At 36.4% G+C, this 23,977-nt stretch overlaps 1 protein-coding gene across 20 annotated transcripts in view; it reads left to right on the top strand.

The window, feature by feature from the left end:
• Window positions 1-23,977, top strand: part of DLG2 (discs large MAGUK scaffold protein 2) — a 2,435,891-nt gene that overhangs the window by 1,416,080 nt on the left and 995,834 nt on the right. For 4 of the 20 annotated variants that reach the window (XM_053560244.1, XM_053560242.1, XM_053560239.1 and 1 more), the window contains exon 1: window positions 15,545-15,674. The exons of the other annotated variants lie outside the window; for them this stretch is intronic. In XM_053560244.1, the coding sequence (XP_053416219.1) occupies window positions 15,552-15,674 (123 nt within the window). In that variant the 5' untranslated portion in view covers window positions 15,545-15,551. Of the gene's footprint in view, window positions 1-15,544; window positions 15,675-23,977 lie in introns of those variants that run through there. 20 annotated transcript variants of the gene reach the window in all.

Genomic DNA, 23,977 nt, shown 5'->3' with positions numbered 1-23,977 from the left:
CCGTACAATCATAGATTCTTATGGATTTTTATTGCCTAAAGTATCAAAGAGAAATTGATCACCCTCGCCTTGAAGGCCTTATATATTTTCTCCATCCTGATAGCATTAATAATATCATTGATGATGGCTAACATTTATTCATTATTATTTGTTTAGTAATATCTTATATTCTGAAAAATACTATGTAAGTGTTCATTTAGTCCTTGTAATAATCCTAGAAAATTGATAATATTAATTACTGATCACAGTTTGGAAGGAAGGAAATTGAGGCTTGATGATGTTAACTACTTTTTCCCAGATTCACACAGTAAAAAAATTAATGGAACAAGGACTCAGATCTATTCACCTTTCTGCAGAAATATTTTTTATTAATTACCATTGTTTTTTTCTCTACAAGCTTTACTACTATCAAGCATTTTCTCTCTCTCTTCTCTGTACTATTTTTTAAAATTCTAAGTCCATTTCTTTGCTTTTTCATCTAATGCATGCCCCTTACCTGCTCTAGTAATCCAGGCTCACCTCCTATTGGCTTTCATCTAATCTCAGTTATCTCCCGTCTCATTACAGACGCTGAGAGCCTCAAAGTCATTATTAATACCACCCTCTTCTTCAATATGAAATAGATCAATAAATATTTGTCCGTATGATAGAGAAAGAGAGAGAGAGAAGAAAAGAATAAAGAAATGAAAACAAAAAGAAAAGAGAAGAAGGAAAAGAGATTTAAGCAACCTTTATGAAAACATTTAGCATCTACCCAGTGGAGAAATATTGATTAGAGGAAGGAATAGACAGGGCAAAACTCCCAGGGACCTCTACTCTAAGGCTGTTTGATATATGAAAAGAGGCAAAAGTAGAATCTGTAAAATTCTATGATGTTAATACTTCATAGAACAGAAGAGTGTTCCTAAGAAGGCCAATGCTTTAGCGCTGGCCCTGACACTGTGTAACTACATAATCATAGGCACAGTACAATTAGTCTAGGTCTCAGCTTCCTGTCTATTAAATGTATACTACCATCTCAACCTTATAGGATTGTTGTAAGAATCAAGTAAAATAATTTTACGATGATGAAAATGCAAAAGAGATTAGGCCCTAAAGGTACTTATAAACTAGTGAAATGATAAAAATCTAACCTATAGACAGAGTTTAATGGAACATTAAATATCTCTCTTTATATAGAAACAGAAATATACATATGTAAATAAGAAAGATGATAGCTAATAATTATTTATTGGGTGATTATGTTGGACACATGAATCAACTCATTTAATTCCCACACCAACCATATGACATAAATACCCCTAGAAACCTATTTTTCAGATGAGGAAATTGAGGCCCAAGTTACTTAGACAGTAACATGATCAAAATAATACAGTTAAAAAGTTGTGAACTAGGATTCTAACCCAGGAAGTACGACTTTAGATCTTTTACTCATTTTTTTTTTTAATTTCAAAATGTGAAGGGAGTAGACATGTTTTTGTTATGTGGATACTTTACATAATGCTCATGTCAGAGTTTTTGGTGTGCCTGTCATCAAAACAGTGTTTGTTATATCCAATAGATAAGTGGGATATAAGAGACACACCCCCTTCTCAGCCTGCCCTTTTCTTGCTTTCTCATGTTCTTTCTATCACTTTGTACCATGTGTACTCATCATTTCGCTCCCACTTACTAGTGAGAACATGCAATGTTTGGTTTTCCATTTCTGAGATAATTTGCTTGCAATAATAGCCTTTGTTCCACCCAAGTTGCTGCAAATGACATTTTTTAATTCCTTTTTAGGGCTGAGTTGGTGTGTGTGTGTGTCACATTTTCTTCATTTACTCATGAACTGATAGGCACTTAGGTTGATTCCACATCTTTGAAATTGTGATGTGCCGCAATAGCCACTCAAGAGCAGGTGTCTTTTTGATAAGATGACTTCATTTCCTGTGAGTATATACCCAGCACTGGATTGCTGGATTGAATCGTAGGTCTGTATGTATTTCTTTGAGGAATCTTCATACTGTTTTCCACAGAGGTTGCACTAATTTGCAGTCCCAAGAGTAGTGTATAAGTATCTTTTCTCTCTGCATCCATACCAGCATCTCTTGTTTTTGACTTTTTATGAATGGCCATTCTGATAAGGGTAAGGTGGTATCTCCTTGTGGTTTTAATTTGCATTTCCTTGATGATTAGTGATGTTGAACTTTTTTCTTTTCTTTGCCATTTCTCTATCTTCTTCTGTAAAACTTCTGCTCATATCTTTTGCCCACTTTTTAAGGGTATTTTTTTCCGGGCTGCTTTGTTCAAGTACTTTGTAGGTTCTGAATATGTTATTTGTTGGTGGTATAATTTGTGAATGTTTTTCCCCATTCTATAGGTTGACTATTCATTCTGTTGATTATTTCCTTTGCTATGCAGAAGCATGTTATTGGTATAAAAGTAGTTATGTAGGCCAATGGAACAAAACAGAGAACCTGAAATAAAACCATCTCCCTACAACCAACTAATCCTTGGCAAAGCTGACAACAATATACAAAGGGGAAAAGGAAGACCTGTTCAATAAATGGATAGGGTTGGAATAAAAATTAGATAGCCACATGCAGAAGAATGAAACAGGACCCAATCTTTTGACTTATATAGAAGTTAATTCAAGATGGATAAAGGACTCACATGTAGGGCATGAAACCATAAAATTTCTAGAAGAAAGTGTAGGTAAAACTGTTTTAGACATCACCCTAAATATAGCAACAATAAAAGTAAATAAATGGCACTTAATTAAATTAGATCTTATACTCTTAACTATTCTCTCTGACTCTGCACAGAGATTGGAACACATAGGCTTCAACTCTATCTCTTTGTTGCCAGTAAGGTAATTTTAACATGACAGAGTCCACACAGCTGTTGTCTGTGGCTCCGGGACAGCTCTGTGTCAGCTCTCTATATTTCCAAACTGTTAAGGTTTACCTCTTAACAGTTTTTCCTGCCCTTACTCAGCCACTTGATGGTGATTATGGCCTTTAAGGTATTCGAAAATAATTTATTTGGGGAAAAATTGAGTAATTGTAATATATTAGTCTGCTATTCAAAAGCTTGGATAATAGAAGTGTTTGAGGCGGGCTAAAAGTGCAGTTTAAAAGAATTTCAAAACTGACCTAGTTCTTTGTACCTTTGTTATGAATTCCACCCTTCAAACTCAGTCACTGCTTTGTCTCCAATCCTTCTCTCGCTCAGCATTTTGTTTCCTCTCCTATTATTGAGATAGCTTTCTAGTACTCTCGCCTGTTTTTCCCTGTGTTTCAATGGGATATCCACAGTAGTTTGCAAGAGCCTTGAGATAAGAGTGATCTTTGCTCTTCACAGCCCCGGTAGAATGTGAGGTTATCAGATGATATTCAGAGGTACCCCTCTGTTTTATTATTTTATCTGTAAATAGATAATACAAAATTTTTAAAAGAAATATTAAATGATAAGCTTCACCTTGCTCAAAATAAAAAATGTTAAAAAGTATTCAGTGAAGTGTATCATCCCAATCTCAACAACCCCCTCCCCCAAAAGATGACTCTTGTTAATCCCCGTATCTCTCTGTGAAAGTATATGCATTCTTATTTCTCTCTCTTTATACATAAAAGGTCGCTACCATAACACTGTTGTATATACTGCGTCTTTTTTTTTTTCAACTAACAATGCACCTTGAACCTCTTTACAAATAACTGCTTAAAAATCAATCATAGAGTTTTCCATTAATTAATGCACTACAGGTTATTTCCAAGCTTCTGTTACAAATGGTGTTATGATGAATATTTTACATAGATTATTCACTCATGTACCAGTACAACTGTAGCATAAATTCTTACATCTGAAATTTTTAAGATAAAAAGTATATGCATTGGTAATTGAAATTGTCAAATTGTCCTTCCTAGAAGTTTACCAATTTATATATCCACAAACAGCGAAGGATAGTGTCTGTTTCCCAACAGCCTCTCCAACGAATGAGTGATCACTTATGTTTTTGCCGATATGGTAAGAAGTAAATGGCATTTCAATGTGCTTTCTCTTATGAAGAGGGAGATAGACAGTTGTATTACATGTTTAGATGCTATATGTTTTATCATCTTTGTCAATTGTCTATGCCTTTCTTGCCCATTTTTCTATTGCAATGCTGGTCTTTTTCTTGTCAGTTTTAAGGCATTCCTTATACATCAGAGGAATAAACATTTTGTAATATAAAAAATAATAATTTCAATTTTTTTCTCCTTGGCCATATTTAGGCAACATGGAAATAAAAGATAATTTTAATCAGGCATTCTTAGAATTTTTCTCATGTTCTAGTTAATAATTATGCCGTGGCTTGGTTTACATTATCGTATCTTACCTAACCCATCATGTGACTAGTTTTTTTCAATCTGCTTACTATAATTGACCGTAAGGCTAAGTACACTGTAAAAGCAAATTTACTCAGGAGTTACTGTTTCCACGTGCATTGCTACTACAAAAGGAGAAGCCCTAACCACCTCCCTCTTGTATTTAATATATCTGAGTTTCTAAAAGCATCAGAGTAGAGCCTCAATGAAAGCTACCTGAGTATTTCAGCCCTTGATATAGAGCTAGAGGTATAATATTTTAATATTTCTACGCATAGACTACAAGGACAGTATGAATAGAAAACTCAGAAGAGACGGCGGTGCCTGTGGCTCAAAGGAGTAGGGTGCCAGCCCCATATATCGGAGGTGGTGGGTTCAAACCCAGCCCTGGCCAAAAACTCAATTTGGAAAGGAGATTACTAGTTCTGGCTGTACATATTCCATAGGGTGTGTGTGAAAGTCACATTCACTCATCTATTCAATAAATGTTTATAGAGTAGCTGGACACTATATATGTAGTGATAAACAAAAGAACTGGTTTCTGTCTATGATGGGGTAGTTCAGTGAGAGTTTGACAATCGTTAAACATCTCACAAAAGTCACAGAAGTGAAGTTTACAAATTAGTTTCCATGTAAAGCTCTAACAGGATGCAGTGAGTAAGATATAGGCCAGTGGTTCTCAATGGGGTATAATTTTGCCCTCGTCCCCAGGGGACATTTAGTAATGTCTGAGACCTATTTAGTTTTCACAACTGGGGGAAGGAAGTGCTCTTGGCATCTAGCAAATAGAGGACAGGGATGTGGAAAGCCTCCCACGATGCACAATGGAACTAAGATTTAAATGACAAGTGGGAGAGAATTCTGGAGAACAGGTGGGAGAAGATTGGAAACAGAAGAACTAGCATTTGTATAGGAACCACCATGAGAACAGGATTCATCATATTGTAAGTTCTGGAGGAAGGCCTGTGGGGCTAAGGCACAGAGAAGGGGAGAGGGCACAGGATGACACTGGTGACAAGCACAGCCAGACCGTACCAAGCACAAGGGTCATAAAGTAGATATGGAGGTACAGATACCTGACTTGAGCAACTGAGTGGGAGGAACTTGGATTTATTAAATGAGGAAGAGGAAAGAGAAGTGGATTTGAGAGAGGAAGAGGAAATTAAGAGGTCAGATTTTGAAGCTGTTAAATCTGAGAGATCTAGGAAACACCTAGGCACCTAAGTGGAGATGACCCACAACCAACAGGCTATCCAATTTAAGTAAAAATCCAACCAAGAAAATAAAGGAGCCATTGACAAATAATATTTAAATGCTTAAATAGGGACAAGGTGAAAAGTAACAGGGAGAAGAGAGTTCTTAATTATGAAAGTGCTTTGTTAATTAAAACATGCTTTACAAATATAAGGAATTTGTAATAGAAATTATTACTAATATCAAGTACAACACTTTTTTCACATACATTATTTTTTCACATACATTATTTTCCACATACATTATTTTTTCACATACATTATTTAACAAACGTTTACTATTTCTCATTCTATGTCAGGTAAAATGTTAGGGGCTGGGGATAAACAGATGAATAAGACTGACAGTTGTCCACAAAACAGGCAAGAGATTAAGTGAGAGAACAGACATATTAATTTTTTTTTTTAATAGAGATTTTATTGCCCTCGGTAGAGTGCCTTGGCGTCACAGCTCACAGCAACCTCCAGCTTCTGGGCTTAGGAGATTCTCTTGCCTCAGCCTCCTGAGTTAAATTCTTAATGCTGTTCTATAAATGAGTTTGAGTAGCCTTTCCTCTGTCAAAAGAGCCACGAGGAGAAGTGCTGAGGGCTCTGTGTGGGGAAGAAGATGATAGAGCCAGACTTCATCTGCTTCACAGTTCCCTCTGGTTTGCCCTGGCTTTGCCTCTGGCCTGAGGTTTAATATGCTGTGATGATCTAGCGCTCAGCAGAACTGGCATCCTTCTTAATTTAGTTAACTTCTCCCAGATCCTGCTTTCTCTCTATTATAGTACTGGACATCTTATTCAAAAGACTCTGCAGAGTGTGTAGAATATCGTGCTAACACAATGACTTGCATCTCTTAAGCATGTTTGCAGAATAACTGCACATGTATGTGCTATATATGAATGTACAGCACTAATTTATTTCGTATGAATTTCAGTATTCAACAGGTCACTTCATGCCCTCTGTAAAGCTACGTCTTGCAGTAAAGGTTCATTTGCTTTGTATCCTGGTACAGCCATACATCTTGCCCTATCAAAGAAGTGTCACTCTCTCAAATAGGAGACACTAGGTCAGATGCCAGGTTTTTATAAAAGCCACAGCCATATTCACCATAGATTGTGGTAAATACAGAAGATCCTGGTAAATACATTAACATATATTTTTGAAACTTTAATTAGATTTTTATCTACTCTAGACTCCACTAATGGCAGTACTATCAAGCAAACCCTGAAAAAGTATATGATATCCTAGGCACTGTGCTGGAGCAGGCTGTACATTGCCTTCTGCTCTCCAAGTTTAAAGTTTAGAGGAGGAAGTAAGAAATTCAAAAGTAAATAAATAAATAAATTTTTAATTAAGATGGTGATATCGGAATTTTGTCTTTAGTAGGGTTTTGGTCTCAGTGATTTGAAGAATGAACGTATGGACCACAGATCAGTGGTAAGACAGGATTTATTTTACAGAAAAGAATACAAAATCACCAAAGCTCCTGGCAGAGACAGAAACAGCCCAAGTTGGGAAGAAAAAGCTCTCTCTTTTCTGTCTCTCCCTGGGTTCTTCATCTAGGAATATATAAAGTTACATGGGTCTTTGTAGTTATATTAGGCCAGGACTTGGTAACAAATGAAGGGATATAGTCCTTTCCTCTGGGGTGAGAAGAAAGAGTGCATTCAGGAATGGATACAGTCCCTTTCATTCCCAGGTCTAGGAAACTTACATGAAACTGATTAGGCCTAGGACAAGGGGTTTTCCCTGTTCAGCCACAAGTGCAAAGGGACAGAGACACTAAGGCACTGGTGTCTCCCCAGCAGTTGTCTGGCCCCTCTGTCTACTGGAGCCTCCTGCTGCTCCCTTCCCCCCAACCTTCCAACCTCCCGCAGCTGTGGCAGCGCCAACACTGCCAGGGCGGAGGCAGCAGGTCCCCCTCTCAGCTCCACTGAGCTGGCTGGGGCGCCACCTGTCCTGTATCAATGGGTCCTGTAAAGGAGACAAATGGAGTCTAGGAAGAAAGACCAGAATACTAAATTTTATGTGCCTTAGACTAGGGTGTAATGGTGGTAAGGAAAAGAAAGGTGAATCTACAATTACATATATAATTAGTGATCACTAGTCAAATGTATATTGAACTAAGAGCCAACAGACATAAATTTACTCTTATTTCTATTACTTAATTTATACTTATTAAATGAATTAATAAATTTAAGTTAATTTATAAATACTAGTAATAGTGCTTACTATGTGCCAGGATGTGTCGCAAAGTTTTGTAAATACAGTAGAAGCTCCATAGTTGAGCACTGCCCTATACTGGCCACCTCCTTATCTTGGCCTAATTACACAGCAGACATGTACCACATGTACTAAGGCCTTCATCCTTATGTTGATCACCTCTGTATTTTGACCAGTTCATTACAGTCCCTTGGGTGGTCAACTTGCAGAGGTTCTACTATATTAACTTATTTAATCCTCAGCAATCCTGTGAGATAAATTCTATTATAATCTCCATTTTACAGACAAAAACCTAAGCAAAGAGAAACCAAGAAACTTATCCAAGTTCATATGGCCAGTAAATGGTGAAGCAAGTTACTTTAGTCTCTGTGAACCTATTTCTCTATCTGTAAATTGGAAATAAGAACTTCATGGGGATGAGGCAGGTACTATGTGGGAAAATAATTTTTTAAACAGTAAAATGACACATTTATAATTATAATTTTAATATCAATTATAATGTTAGTATTATAATGAGTGGGTTCTGAACTTTAAATGCTATAGGAAAACCAGAAATTTTGTAATGAAGACCTTACCCTCAAGGGACTTCACTGGAGAGAGATTATCAGCATACATGCCATAATACATAATTCAAAATTACATCTGATGGTTTTGCTAAATTTAAGGCCACACCTTACTTGAGAGAAAAATAGGATTGTTGAGCATTAAAATATATCCATAGAGCATTGAATTATGGCTTCATCCAACTACCTTACTCTGGCCTCCCTATCTCCCTACTCCAGGCAAGTATTACTCTCCTTTCTGTTACATAAATTTGTTTGCATTTTCTAGAATTTTATATAGCTGAGATCATAATACATATTCCTTTTGCATATCCTCTTTCACTCTGCACGATTGTTTTGAAATTCATCCGTGATGTTTCACGTATCAATAGCTCATTCCTTTTTAAGGCCAAATAGCATTCCATTGTATGCAGATACCACAATTTATTTATCCACTCATCTGTTGATGTTACTTCTGGTTTGGGGCTATTAAAAATTAAGCTGTTATAAAGATTTGCGTACAAGTCTTTAAATGAACATATGCTTTTATTTCTCTTGGGTTAATACCTAGTAGTTGAATCATTAAATCACAGGATAGGGATACATTTAGCTTTGAAAAAAAAAAATTACTGAACTCTTTCCAAAGAGGTTGTACATTCTCAGCAGCAGTGTATAAATTACGAGTTCTTATCTTACACATCAACCCCAACCCCAAGGCATTAATTTTTTATTCTAATTCTCTAATAATTCACGATGTTGACAATCTTTTCACATGCTTATTTGATGCCTATACCTTCACTAATGATGCATTTGTTCAAATATCTTGCTCATTTTTAATTGAACTATTTCTTTTCTTACTGGGTTTTGAAAGTTCTTTTTGTAATTAAGAAACAAGTTCTTTATCAGATGCATAATTTGTAAAAATACCCTTCCATTCTATGGTTGTCTTTTTTATTTTCTTAACAGTGTTTCTCAGAGAAAACAGCAATTTTTAATTTCAATGATGTCTGATTTATCTGTTTATTTTTATTGGATTATGCTTTTGGTATTATACCTAACCCAAAGTCATGAAGATTTTCTTCTATGTTTTGTTTTAATGTTATTTAGGTTTTACATCTAGGTCACTAATCTCTTTCAAGTTAATATGTAGTAAGAGATAAGGGTCAAAGTTGGTTATTTTGCATGTGGATATTCAATTATTCCAATATCATTTGTTGAAAATATTACCTTTTCTCCATTGAATTGCCGTGGTATCTTCAGTTGAAAGTCAGTTGTCTGTATGTCAGAGGGTTGACTCAAAGTCTGTATCTATTAGGTTCCATTGCTCTGTTTATGTCTCTTTATGCCAGTGTACACTGTCTTTATTTATATAGTAAGCAATAGTAACTTTATATAGTAAGTCTAGAAATCAGGGAATTTTTTTTTTCTAATTTTATTTTTTTCAAAGTTGTTTTGGCTACTATATGTCTTTTGATTTTCATGATGATTTTAGAATCAGCTTGCCAATTTCTGAAAAATAAATAAACAAACAAAACATACCCTGGGAGTCTGGTTGTGATTGTGTTGAATCTGTAAATCAGTTCTCAGAGCAGGGCATCTTAACAATATTGCATCTTCCTTAATTTCATCTGTGTACAGGGCTTACACATTTTTATCAGGTTTATTGCTAAGTAGTCAGTTTTTTACCTCATTATAAATGATATTTCTTTCTTTCTTTTTTTTTTTTTTTCAGTTTTTGGCCAGGGCCAGGTTTGAACCTGCCACCTCCAGTATATGTGGCAGGAGCCCTACTCCTTTGAGCCACAGGCACTGCCGATATTTCTTATCTTAATTCCTATTTATTTATTGCTAATATATAAAAATTCAATTGATCTTTCTATGTTAATCCAGTATTCCACAACCTTGGTAAACTTACTTATAATACACTAGTAGCTTTTCATGAAATTTTCTGTAGATAATTAGGTCATCTGTAAATAAAAACATTTTTAATATATCATTTCCAATATTTATTATTTTTCTTGTCTTGTTGCCCTTTATAGAGCCTCTCAGATGAAGTTGAATAGAGTGGTGAGAAGGCACATACTTGTTTTGTCCTAGGAGTTTTGAGTTCTTGTTAAACAGAAATGGATATTGGATTTTATAAAATACTATTTCTGTTACCACTAAGATGATTGTATGTTTGGGATTTTTGTTTCTTAAAAAAATAAATATAATAAAATACATTGGTTTATTTTCAAATGTAAAACCAACTTTATATTCCAAGGATAAAGCCTACTTAGTAATGAGACATTATCCTTTTTATATATTGCTAGTTTAAATTTGCTAATTTTTTTCAAATTTTTACGTCTGTATTCATGATAGCATATTGATGTTTGCTTTTCTTATAATATCTTCATCTAATTTGGGATAAGGGTAATCTGACCTCAGAACAAAAATTGTTGAAAAGTATTTCTTCCTCCTCAGTTCTCTGAAAGAGTTTGTGTAGAATTGTTATTATTACTTTCTTAAATGTTTGATGGAATTCATCAGTGAAGCCCTCAGGGCCTGTATTTTCTGTTCCAATATTTTTTATTTCCTTCCATCTGCTTATTTTGGGTCTAATTTGCTATTTTTTTTTTCTGGTTGCTAAAGATGGGAGCTGAAGTCATTAATTTAAGACCTTTTTTTCAAATACAAGTGTGTAGTAAAAATATATCTATTCCCTTAATTATTACTTTATGGGAATCCTACAAAAGTTGATGTCTTGTAGTTTATTTTCATTCAGTTCAAACCACATTCTAAATTTCCTTTGATTTCTTCTTTAATCAGTGGGTTATACAGAATTGTGTTATTTCATCCTTACAATTTTGAGTGTTTACAGAGATTTTTCTCTTATTGATTCCTAATTAAATTGTATTATGATCATAGAATTTATTTTCAGCCAGTGCTATGGCTCATGTCTGTAATCCTAGCACTCTGGGAGACCAAGGCGGGTGGATTGCTTGAGCCAGGAGTTCGAGAATAGCCAGAGCAAGAGTGAGACCCTGTCTTTACTAAAGATGCAAAAACTAGGTGGGGATAGTTGTTGGTGCCTTTAGTCCTAGCTACTCAAGAAGCTAAGGCAAGAGGATCACCTGAGCCTAAGAGATTGATTATTTACAAAAGGGTAGTGAGATCTTCAACTATAATTATGGTTTTTTCTGTTAATACTTGCTACCTTGGTCTCTTCAGAAAATCACCCCTTTTCAATTTAGCAAGTCCTCTGGGCTACAACTCCATTCCTCCTCCCTGCAGCGTGTCCTAGAAGTTCAAGGCTGTAATACAGGGGAAAGCACAGGACCTACCTTTGTTTGTTTCCTCTCTCTCATGCTTCATTGTTTTTGCTCTCTGATGTACATACCTGAAACCCATTCTTTCACAGATTTAGTCATGTGTTTTGATTATTTCAGGTAGGAATACAAACCCAGGCCCTGCTCCTCCACTTTTTACTGGAAGTACAATTATGCAAAGTTAAATTTAGATGGATCAGCAGCAGAAAGTACTCCAGGGCACACTTGCTTGTGTATGGCAATCCTACTCTTTCAGAAGTACCATTCTGCAGCCTGCAATCTAAGTTAAATCATAGTGACATACTTTGATATGATAGACATGTGGCCTAGTGACTGTGTGTTTAATGGAAAAATTATTAAATATCAGGCATTGTGCTAACAGCAAGAAAATACATAGGGTCCCCTTTGGGGCAGGGACAATTGTGCGTTAAGTATTAGTTGAAAAGAAATGGAGGATCTAATGATATTACATATATTTTGTATACCTTGTTTCTAGCACAGTGCTTGGCACACAGTAAAGTTCAATTAATGTTTGTTAAAACCTAAGTCAAATCAAACAAGGTGAAATATTTATAGTTTTTTTTTTTTTTTTTTGAGACCGAGGCTCAAGCTGTCACCCTGGGTAGAGTGCTGTGGCATCACAGCTCACAGCAACCTCAGACTCTTGGGCATACGAGATTCTCTTGCCTCAGTCTCCCAAGTAGCTGGTACTGCAAGCGCCCACCACAATGCCTGCTTTTTGGGGGAAAGGGGGCAGGGGGAGGTATCAATTGTCATTGTTGTTTGGCTGGCCCGGGTTGGATTCGAACCCGCCACCTCCGGGGTATGTAACTGGCATCCTTAGCTGCTGAGCTACAGGCACCGAGCCAATCAGGTAAATATTTGATTTATGGTGGACCCCCACTTGAATTTTGAAAGTAAGAGGTTTTAGCATGTGATGTATACTTAATAAAATCTATGTAAGTAACGAAGTAACATAACATAAATGACTGAGCCATCTCAAGGCCCCAAAAGTATATCTCTGTGCCTTTTTTAAAGAGTGTACAATAAACATGAAATTTATCACCAGTTGAAGATTTCCACTGAATTTATGAATATCGGTTCTGTAAGAATTGACTAAAGTCAATACTGACTATCATTAGGAGTAGGAAGTTACTAATTTTCATTTGAGAATAGCCTTAAATCCAGTCCAAACCTAAATGTTAAATCATTGGCATACAAATTTTTTCTTGATGTAAATAGTGTTCCTGCTAAAGAGGAGCCATAAATGACTTCTTTCCCACCCTGTGCCTTTGCTGTCCCTTTCCCTTCTTGAAACTTTCCCTTGAAAAATTCTATAACTTCAAGCTTTAGCAAAGTGCAGAATCTTCCAGAAGACTGTTCTAATTTCCCCATGGACATAATTTCTTCTTTTTCATTGTTTTCTAAATAGTTTATGCTACCTCTTTATGGCATTTATACTTCTTTAACTTGTCTTTTTGTTATTCGTACCCATGTACTATCCCTTCTGTTAGACTTTAAGCTCCAAAAAGTAGAATCAACATCCAATATATCCATTTGCCCATAGTGCTGTCTAAAAGTAGCACGTGAAAGATGTTTGATATGTTTGTTGGATAATTGAACAAGTGAAATGAATTCTAACGGCAGTTTAAATGTAGAGTTTCTACAAATAGACATTATCACTCTTGTAAAGAATAAAGAAAAGTAGATCTGGCTCGGCTCCTTGTAGCTCAGCATCTAGGGCACCAGCCACATACACTGGAGCCAGCAGGTTCGAACCCGGCCTGGGCTTGCCAAACAACCGTGACAACTACAGCCAAAAAATAGCCCGGCGTTGAGGTGGGTGCCTTTCAGTTCCTTGGGAGGCTGAGGCAAGAGAATCGCTGGAGCCCAGGAATTTGAGGTTGCTATGAGTCGTGATGCCACGGCACTCTACCGAGGGTGACATAGTGAGACTCTGTCACTATGACTCCAAAAAAAGGAAAGAAAGAAAAAAGAAAAGTAGATCTTTTAGGAGATTCTACTTACATGAAAGAACAAAGGGACCCAGTGAACAAGAGGTAGGAAAAGCCCTAGAGATGACAGAAGACCCAGAAATTGGAGTCTGGAATAATGCTAAACATTTTCTCAAGGATTTCAGAAAAGATTGGCTGGGGTTTAGGAAGATGACTTTAAAAACAACTTTTTAAAAGTTGCCTGTTGTTTCCCGATAAAGTCAGAACATTTACTAGTGGAAGAATATTTTCTGGAAGTTGTGGGCTGGTTGGTCGGCAGTGCATGAAGAAGCAGCATGTGGCTGGGGCAGATGGGAGACTGTAAGGGCAGGAATGAATGCAGAGGAGGGACTGTGGGTGTGAGCTGAGCAGAAGAACACCATGAATGAGAAAAAGAGAAGGGTAGTTGAATTGACATTGAAAAAAAAACTGTCTAATGGCAATAGCCTTATGGTGTGTATTCATGAAACACTAAGGGAAAATCAGCTCCCTAAAAATTTGCTCAGGTAGAAATTTTGGGAAAAGAGTAAAGTTCTACTTCCCGTTACTCCAGTTCAAAATTGAAAGTAATTGAGAGGAAATGAGAGTTAATTGTTAGGAAAACTTGGCTGGTATTAGCCTTCAAGATTTTCACACCACAAGGTGATTAGTATGAACTAATCCACCAGGGCCAGGGTACAAATGCAGAAAAACTAGGTAACCCAAATTATGCTGCTCTTCTAAAATAATGCTGCAAAATTCTTTCCTTTATGTTATCAAACCGTTTCCTACCATTTGTACCTTGTTTTGTACTCCTTGGATTTTCTAGGTCAATTAAATGCAGTTTCTTCATTATGCTGTGTACTTCCCTTCTTTTGCCTTTTACGTCTCAAAATGCTTGAGTAAATATCATTTTTGGATATGAAACTAGCCTTGAAAGTGTGGATTCCTTTGGAACTTATGAGTGCTCAGCACCCTCTTTCAAGATGACTTACCCCCTACCTCAGCAACCCCTCAGATGAAGGGAACTCAGAGTATGTCCCTAAATTCTGTTCACATTTTACTTTGTGCTTATACTAGCCTTTTTTTGTTGTTATAGCACAAAAGCATATTCCTTTGGAATTAACACATTCCAGCTTTGTGCAGCCCACTCTCTGTTCCCAAGAACATTTAAAGGCGTAATTCTCCTTGTATTATCTATGTAAATTTTCTCCAGAATAAAAAATAAGTTTGGCTTGTGTTTCATACATAGGCAACACAAGGGTCTTCTAATTACTATTAAATCCAAAGAGAGTCACAAATCTTCTGGCTAGTCCTTAGGGATAATCCAAGATAAAGAATTTGTAGTGTCATAAAAGAAGTAATAATGCATAGGTGAGGAATATGTTGCACCTAGGACTTAACTGAGAGAAGGGGTGGACCTATGAAATGAGGCTGTGAAGATGTCTGTGTAAAGTTGTATTTCTCACCCAGCAGGAAAGTGTGGATACCTGCACATGGAGATAGATGTGTATGTGTAAATCACTCCCTTCCATTTCACTACTTTCATAAGCTACTCAAATCTACCTCCATGGCTTTGCCACCCGAATCTTCTGGTAGAAATATTTTTTCACATCTCTCTCCCTCCTACTTCTTTCCCCCCACACACGTATGGTATGTGCAGTTTCGCCAGACCCATGTGAAGACAGAGGAACACTGATGGGATTGCTTTTCACAAGTGTGGGAATGAAAATCCTTCCCAATGAAAACATCTGTCTCTGTTCAAGTCATGCCCAGATATCCCCCAAAAGAAATGTTCTGATTAACTTTTTTTTTAAGTCTTAAGATAGCAGTTTGTGTAGCAGATCTAATTAAGAAGTTTATGTAACAGATCTGCAGGGTTTTTTTCCTTCTTCAACTGGGTTCTATGAGCTCAGTTTGAATGCTACCAGCTTTCGCTATGCAACGGCCAAGTGCTTCTCGGGCTGAGAATTATCAGCTTTTGTGGGATACTATTGCTTCCTTAAAACAATGTGAGCAAGCTATGCAACATGCGTTCATTCCGGTAAGAAATATTTCCTTTTATTTTCTTTGGGATTCTTTTTTTTTTTGGTTCCTTTTTATCTGTTACAACTATAGAGAAATGCATGTGTGCTGTGCACTTAAAGACAGGGTATCTTCTCCGTAGTTCTTGTTCAAGATAAATATGTATCTGTTTTTGCTCTGTATAAAATCTGAATTCTTAATATGATGAAACATTAACATGTGAGAAAGAGTAAACAGAGGTCCAAACAAAGTCATCCCCCCTTAAGATAGTAGTTTCTAACAGCAATAAATACTAAAAAAGTTGTAATATTGATAGTACACATATTAATGTTTAAAATAACTTGCAGCGTGTACTTCCCAATTGGTTCCCCACAACTACTTAGAATTGCTCAGATATCTTTTGGAGTTGGGTATAATATATGTACCAAGGAGCCAAAAGTTAGTTTTTAAATTTTTGTTCTTTGTTTATCAAAGTAAAGCCCACAAGAAAATCTCTCTTGAAAAGTGTGATTGTTTCTTCACCACGTAGTGATGCAATACTTAGATCTTTGTAAGAATGTCTAAGAGGAGTATATGCATATATAAGGCTAATAGGTGAGTCATGGCCACTGTGTTTTACATTGCAGAAGCAATGTGCTTCCAATTTATCCAGCCAGAGGAACTAGGCTGGCTACATTTGATAGGCTGAGATAAGGTAAATAGGACTTGGAAGAAGAATATCAAAATATTCGATTATTTTAATTACATCTATTTTGAAGTATTGAGATAACCAATTAGCAATGAGAAAAGATTATTAAAAATTAATCTCCGATATAAATGATTTGGAGCTCTCTCAAGAAAAACATTATTTTTTGACATAAAATCTCAAGAGAGATGCTTCTGTCAATAGTTAGAATAAATCTTCCTTGAAGTTCAAGCTATTTTCAAATGACTCAGATGCCATCATACTTTTCTCTGTAACTTGAGAATCAACTAAATGTCACAAAGACTGTGCTATATTTGAAGTTCTTCTAATTGAACCACTGTACTCAAGTTGGATCATTGTAAGTTAATATTGACTATTAAAGACATAAAACTTACATAATTTTTGCAAGGAATCTAAAAAACTAATGGTGGGAGGCTCTCTAAATTATATTAACTTATAATGATTCTGCTTTAAACCAGAATTTAGTGTGTATACTTGGCTTCTACTATTTTTACCTAACTCCTCTTCCTTTATTTTATCAAAGAAAATATGATATTCCTTTCGAAGCTCATCTTCTCCTGCATTGAGCCTTCTGTGGACAGGCAGAATTATTTTTCCCTTCTTGTTTTCTTGTACGCATCTCTGATTTATCCCATAATATTTTATTCTTAAGTGTTTTTCTCTGTCTCTCTAATTATACTGTAACTTTTTGGAGAGAGATGAGAAGGAAAGTAAGTTGGAGAATGCAAGTAACATTTATTTGTTTTCTTGTTTATATGTCTTGAATTCCTTAAATACAGAGGTGCATCTATTTCCAGTGTCTAGGACAGTGCCTGGCATGTAAAGAGTACCTGGTGACCATGTGAGGGATGGCTAATATATTAACCAGCAAGAGTCTCCAATTTCAGGATTTCTGCTTGATTCATAATACTTTTCAGTACCAGTTTTGTCTAAACTGATATCATAAGATTATTTCTACCCAAATCTGTCTGAGAAAAAAAAAATTGGCTAAAGCACTGCGGTGTGGGTAGTGGTGGGAGCAGGAAAGAGTTAATACAGAGGATAGATCCTTATGTGAAAAGATAGCCTCCGTTTCAATTCCCATATTCAATGGGTTACTCTCTCTCCCCTTATTGTATCTGTTCACAATTTCCCCTTCTGCACACATACATATAAACATACCCAAGTTATCATTCAGGTTTACTTTATTTTTGACTGTTGTAAATCTTTTTCAAAAGATATTGAAAATTTGCCAGTGTCTCAAATCTTTTTTAACTTCTTCTAAGTCTTCATTAAATATAACATTATATCAATTTTATGATGGCTTCCTTTAAACAACATAGCCATTATTAAAATATCAGTTGAGAATAATTCTGTTTAAACCAGCCTCAACTTATTTCTTTGTCAGAATATGTGATACATAAATTAGATCTCAGAGAAAGGTCTCTATTTCCTTCCTGCTTTATATATACCTTGACCCAATGGTATTTGTATATATGTTTTACACACAACATATTTGGGTATTTACATACACACAAGTACATGTAGATGTGTATTGTAGTTTTGCTTAATGATACGTTGTGTTGTTCAGAATATCGTAATCAATCTTAAAATACATATATCCTATCATGTTGATTCCATTATATTAAAAAATGATATGGCTCAATTAGTTGCCTTCTTCAAAATAAACCTAGTTATCTTTTGATGTAAAATATTAAAAAACGAATGAGGTGTAAAAGTACCGACACATGTTGATATAGTTGATCTTAGGAAAACTGACCTGAAAGACTTACAACCAGGTCAATGACTTTTTGTGCATCCACTGTGAATGCGGGTTCCTAACACATCATTACAACACGTTGCTCCAGACGTTAACAGTCTGTATCATCACTCACACATACACAATAAACTATAGGTCACAAATGGTTTTTCAGTCAGTACTGTTCTGTGGACTAATCATCAGCCTGACATAAAGTCTGAAGTCCTGATACTGTCTGCTCCCAGAGAACCTCCCTATAACACCCTAAAATTCACATTGATGAAAGGCAATTTGCAGCAGCTGAATCCTGGATAGTGCTACCCAAAACAGACAGCAGAGAAGAAGGAGTCCTTCAAAGTTTCAGGATTTGATTTCACAAATCATATCCTGCCTTACAGTGATAAGATGAAAATCAAATCTAGAGTCTCGAGCAGATTCATTTATATGCAAGTGTCCCAAGTACAAAACAACACAGGATTTCCCATGTTTTTTATCATAAGTGCCTGGCAATGTCAGCACCTAAATATTTATTGAATGATAAAAAGCTGTCTCATGAAGTCTTGGTTCCATCATTAGGGCCATACAAGCATTCTTCCGGACAGTATCTTTGGGTATCAGGAAAATCAAAGGCCATTCCATTTTGTCCAAGCAAGTAAATATGATTTTAAAAACAGTCTGATAATTCGTTTTTTCATAGGGATTGGCCTGTGTTTTTAACTCATTAGTTCATTAAGTATACTCAGATTTTCTGGAGGCCCTGCTGTGTGTCAAACAGTATTCTAGGCATAGGATAGGGTTCCAAAATTGCACTTAGAACTTTTTCATGACACCATCCATCATTTAGTAAGAGAAGTAGCATTACCCTTGACCAGATAGTGCCCCACTATTTCTTACTACCGCACACAAAGTTGGTTTTCTTTATTCTGTTAGTTATCATATTTAGCTTTGGTAAATCCTTCCACACTGGTATTCAGTGGGTCTTCAGAGCATGCATTCTGGCCATCTTGCTGCTAGACTCTGGGTTTCTGTCAATCAAAGAAGAGTTGTAATTATGGTCATTCATTTATTCATCCATTCATCTCGGAAAAAGCTATTTTGATCCTAATGTGAATGTCATGAGGCTTACACAGTATTGAGAGAGATACAGAAATGAATAAATCAAGAACACCCCTGATTGAAATTCTGCCCACAGAAATTTTCATAGGAGTGCAGTATCACTCTAACCCAAATGCAAAGCGTGAGTACCCTAAGTATGTGCCAATTACCACAAGAATTCAGAGAAGGGGCAGATGGGTATCTCAGCCGGGTTTTGAAGGTTAAACAGAATTCTGATATGCAGTAATTATGGAGGAAAAGAAAGGAACAGTGGAGGAAACTGAAAAGGTGTTTGCTAATGTGTAAGCACAGTCCATTTTCCCATTTGTTCATTCATTTAGCCATTATTTATTATATATTTTTATGTGTTAAAAACTACAGTATTCCTGGACATATAAATAAAACAAGCTCAAACTCTGCTTTGGGGACATTTACATTCTAATAGAGGACACAGGAATTATTAAAAAACAATTACATATTTTTTATTTACACATTTTATTTTTCTTATTTCAATAGATTTAGGGGATACAAGTGTTTTTTGTTATGTGGATGAATTATATAATAATGAAATCAGAACTTGTAGTGCACCTGTCACCAGAACGGTGTACATTGAAAACAATAGGTAATATTTTATCCATCTATTGCACATTTTAATACTATCCTATCAGAATTGTTCATAGTATTTCTCACAATTACAGTTTAATATTTCAATATTGAAATACTGTCCTCATACATGCAATATTGCACATATGCCTACACAGATATACAGTTATCAGAAATATAGCGACTACAGATATTTTTCAAAGTCACTGAAAATAAAACATTCTTTCCCAAATATTTTTAGTCTTGAAATATAAGTTTATTTCCCAGCAATTTGTACATTCTGTCTGCCACACCCTGGGCTAAGAACTGGTAATATAAAAGTAGCAGGTAATACTAATTGAGCACCTATTTTATACATACTGTTCTAGGCATTTTATGTGTATTATCTCTCTCAGTTCTCTCAACAAATCTCCCATATAGGCTCGACCATCTCTAATTTACAAATTTTAAGGAGGTAAAGTAACTATCCCACAGTCACATGGCTAATAAATGGGAAAGGTGGGTCTTAAGCCCAGTGATCCAACCCCAAAGCCCTCTTTCTTAACTAGATCTCTTAACTAGATCTCTAGAATAAAAAGAAAACCACTACAACCAAGATAACTGCAGTGCAGTATGAGTGGCGGGCATTCATCAGGGATACGCAAGCCATGATAAGTACAGCAGAAACGACGTGCTGCATCTGCTTAGAATGCAGGTGAGAGATAACCAAGGAGGCTGAAAGAGGACAAGTCTTGAGATCATTTTAAACAGGGGTCTGCCGGGTAAGGTAGCTGGAAGAGGATAAAAGAGCTGCCACAAAGGTCCTGAGGCAGGAAAGAGCAGCACTAAACAAGAGTGTGTAGTGAGCTTTCCCACCTCGGATCCACCCCTTTGAGCATTAGGAAAGAAGCAAGGTCAGGAACAGTGAGGATGCTAATGGAGTCATTTACTTAAGGTCAGAAATTATACAAAAAAGTTGGAGAAAGGACAGTAATAATTCAGGCCCACAGACCGGAGCCTTAGAGGAGACTCTCCAGTGGAGAAAGAAAGGACTTTCAGACACTTGCTACATTATTCCTGTCACCTGTGGCCTGGTTGACAACTGAATATCTGTGTAGAGAGAGAAAAGCAAAGCATGTTTACGCACAGATGTGAAAGAAAGAAACAAATGTAGGAAGACAAAAGGAGATGAGAAATCAGATGATCTTAAAGAAAGACACTGAGAGAAATGAGCCTGGAGGGAACTGGGAGAGTCTGGGCTGTGGCTTCCTCAGTCCCTGGGAACTCCCAGTCCTCAGTTCCAGCCCTTGAGGTGCCCTTTTGGCCTGATAACAAATTCCAGACTGTGCTTAAAATAGCTCAGGTGGCTTTCTATTCCCATAACCAGAAAACCATACAAGGGCCAGTTAGCAACTAGTGGTGCAGGGACCGGCTATAGCCTTGAGAGAAAATGGCCAAATCCACTGAGGACACTGGGCTTCAGGGCGAGGTTCTGTCCTTCAAGACTTAATTCCCAGCCCCCTGTTCAAGCCTCTCCTCACACCTAGCAACCAGACAATAGGCCTTCTTCCTCCTGACTTCAACCTTGATTAGCACCACCTCAAGAAAAATAAGATTAGGGCAACTACTTACCAACTGCTCTGTACTTTTGTATTAAATCATCATGATAACAACACGAAATGACCCCATTGTTACTATCTCCCTGTTAGAGGATTAGTGAGATCAGGCACCTTGTTTAAAATCAGCTACCCAGCAAAACCAGGAGAGAACCCAGGCCTTCTAACCCTAACCCCACCTGCCTTTCTTCTTCCCACTCAGGATGGTAGGCACTTTGCCCCTATTTCTCCTGTGCAGTTGCTCTGCTTTATACTATAAGCATTTGGTGAGCTTCTCCTATTTCTACAGCCCTGTAAACTCCTTGCAGGGCAAGTTCTCCTCTTTCTGCTTTCTGCTGTGCCAAGTACACTGCCTTAAATGTGATGATTGCTAAGTGAATCTGCACAGGCTGATGAACACTTGAAAAGCGAGAACCTAGGAGGCATTGAGATGATAATGAGGAAATGATCCTTCCTGTCTCAAACATACGCTTAAAATCTGTCTTCTCAGCTTCAGCATCCCTTCTACCAACTCCGCCTCTCGTTCCTAGACCCATCAGAAACTTAGGTCAGCTCTAAATAGAATTTGTTCAGTGATGACTTTCAGCCCTAGTTCACGGTGTTCCGAGTGTGTTTTGTCCTTTCTGGATTCTAAATATTACTTGACTCATCATCCTCAATCATGTTGGATTCATTTCATTCCTCTTAACCTCACTTTGAATTTCTGTCTAGTAATACCCCAATTTTTAGTCTATTTCCTTCTGAAGGATATGAATGAGACTATTAATGGAATTTTCATTAGTAAAAGATGGATACTTAATCTATGGAGATGTCCAATTTATGGGGGAGGGGAAAGAGGACTCCATCAGAAGTGACCTGGATAATTGTAACGGCTTGAGACTGTGTGAACATTTGCAGATTGCTAGTAAAATGGAATGGAATTGTCACTTTTGTTTTTGAACAAAAAAGCATGAACTTATCTTTACATCTTCCTCCCTTATGTAGTTTGCATTTTCTTTGACTACTGCTGTGTATACACATCTGGAGTACATACAAAATTAGCTCCAGGTGCAGGATGTCTTCCGTATGATATTGCTCATTTAAAAATGTTGTTGTTGATATCAAAATGGAGTAGTAGCCCAGGTAATGTGTTATTGTACAATGCAGTGAAGCCTGCACTCTGCCACTCCCATCTTCCTTACTCACCCCAGGAATTGCAAAAATAGGAGTACCCCAAGCTTATTTGTTACAGAATAGAAAAACAGACCATTGTTCAGACTTAATAATAACAGCCCTTCTCCATTTAGCAAACCAAAATTTTTTCAAAGGACACACACATCAAAACCTGAAAACCTTCAGGGCACTGATACTAGACACGATGTGCTCCTTTAAGCTCCTTAGAGGTATTTTTATTTAGTAAGAAGATGCTTAAGAACAATGGAATGTCTGATTTTTACCTTGTATAGAGACTAAAGTATGCACTATACCATTGTTTCTACTATGGCTGCTGTTGTCCTTGTGATACCACTGCCACCTGTCTTCCTTGTATTGATTTATCATGTTACAATTTTCAAAGCAGCACAAACTAGATTGTTGCTTATTAAACTTTGGGAGATAGGCAAGAAAGTTTTATTATCTCCATAGTATTTATGTGAAGTTAAAGTTCAGAGAGTTGACGTGGTCCTGGATCAAAAAGTTTACGTAGTGAACCGCGATGTGGTAAGACTAGAATTTCAGCTTAGTCCACTTTTTCCTCTGATCAGAGTTTCGTCTCCCTGAAGGACCTAGGTCCAACCCTTACTCTACTACTTGCTAGCTTAGGTAAATTACCAACAATCTCTGAGCCTGAGTTTCATTCTATGTAAAGTTAAATATTATACAGATCTTTTTAGAGTGGTTTGAGGTCTAATGAGATAATGTAATGTAAACCCTTAGCACAGTCTGTAGCCAAAGAAAGTGCCCAACAAGATTTTCCCTATTATTATTATTATTGCTAATTTTTAATATTATTCAAGCATATACTTTTACAAATTACATAATGTTCTCAGATATATGATTGTATTTGCTCTTGAAGAAACATATGGAATTGACTAAACAATAATTTATAACCTCCATCTATAAGCGAATAGAAAGTTTCAGAGAAGTTAAATTAATTAGCTAAGATCATCATAACAAAGATGAGAATCCACAATTCTAAATTCTTTTTATTCCTATAATAAATAAAAATTAAAAATTCTAAATTCTTTTTATTCCTATTTGTATAATATTCAAAATTAAGTTAGTATTCAACTCAGAAATCATACAATTCTTATTTATAGTTGGATATAACCTTAAAAATAATTGAGAGACTTAAGTGATTTTTTCAAGTTCCACAGGGCCACAGACAGCATGTAGAAGCCTCATCTGCTGACTCCAAGGGCAGGGCTAGGAGGTGCTCGTCGTGTAATACAAAATTGTAAACTGCAAATGTTCTCATGTAGTTGGAGTAGGCAAGAAGTAGTCATGAGGTTTTTGGTTGCAAACATTATATTCATAAGGAGGTTATCTCCTTTCTTTGTGGTTGGGAAAACCCTTTTAAAACAAATGAAGGTTCTAGTGTGTCTGAG

This window comes from Nycticebus coucang, chromosome 14 (assembly GCF_027406575.1).
Source record: "Nycticebus coucang isolate mNycCou1 chromosome 14, mNycCou1.pri, whole genome shotgun sequence".
Classification (NCBI taxonomy): domain Eukaryota; kingdom Metazoa; phylum Chordata; class Mammalia; order Primates; family Lorisidae; genus Nycticebus; species Nycticebus coucang.
Note: the sequence above shows the minus strand (reverse complement) of the source record. Positions and strands in the feature narration are given on the sequence as shown.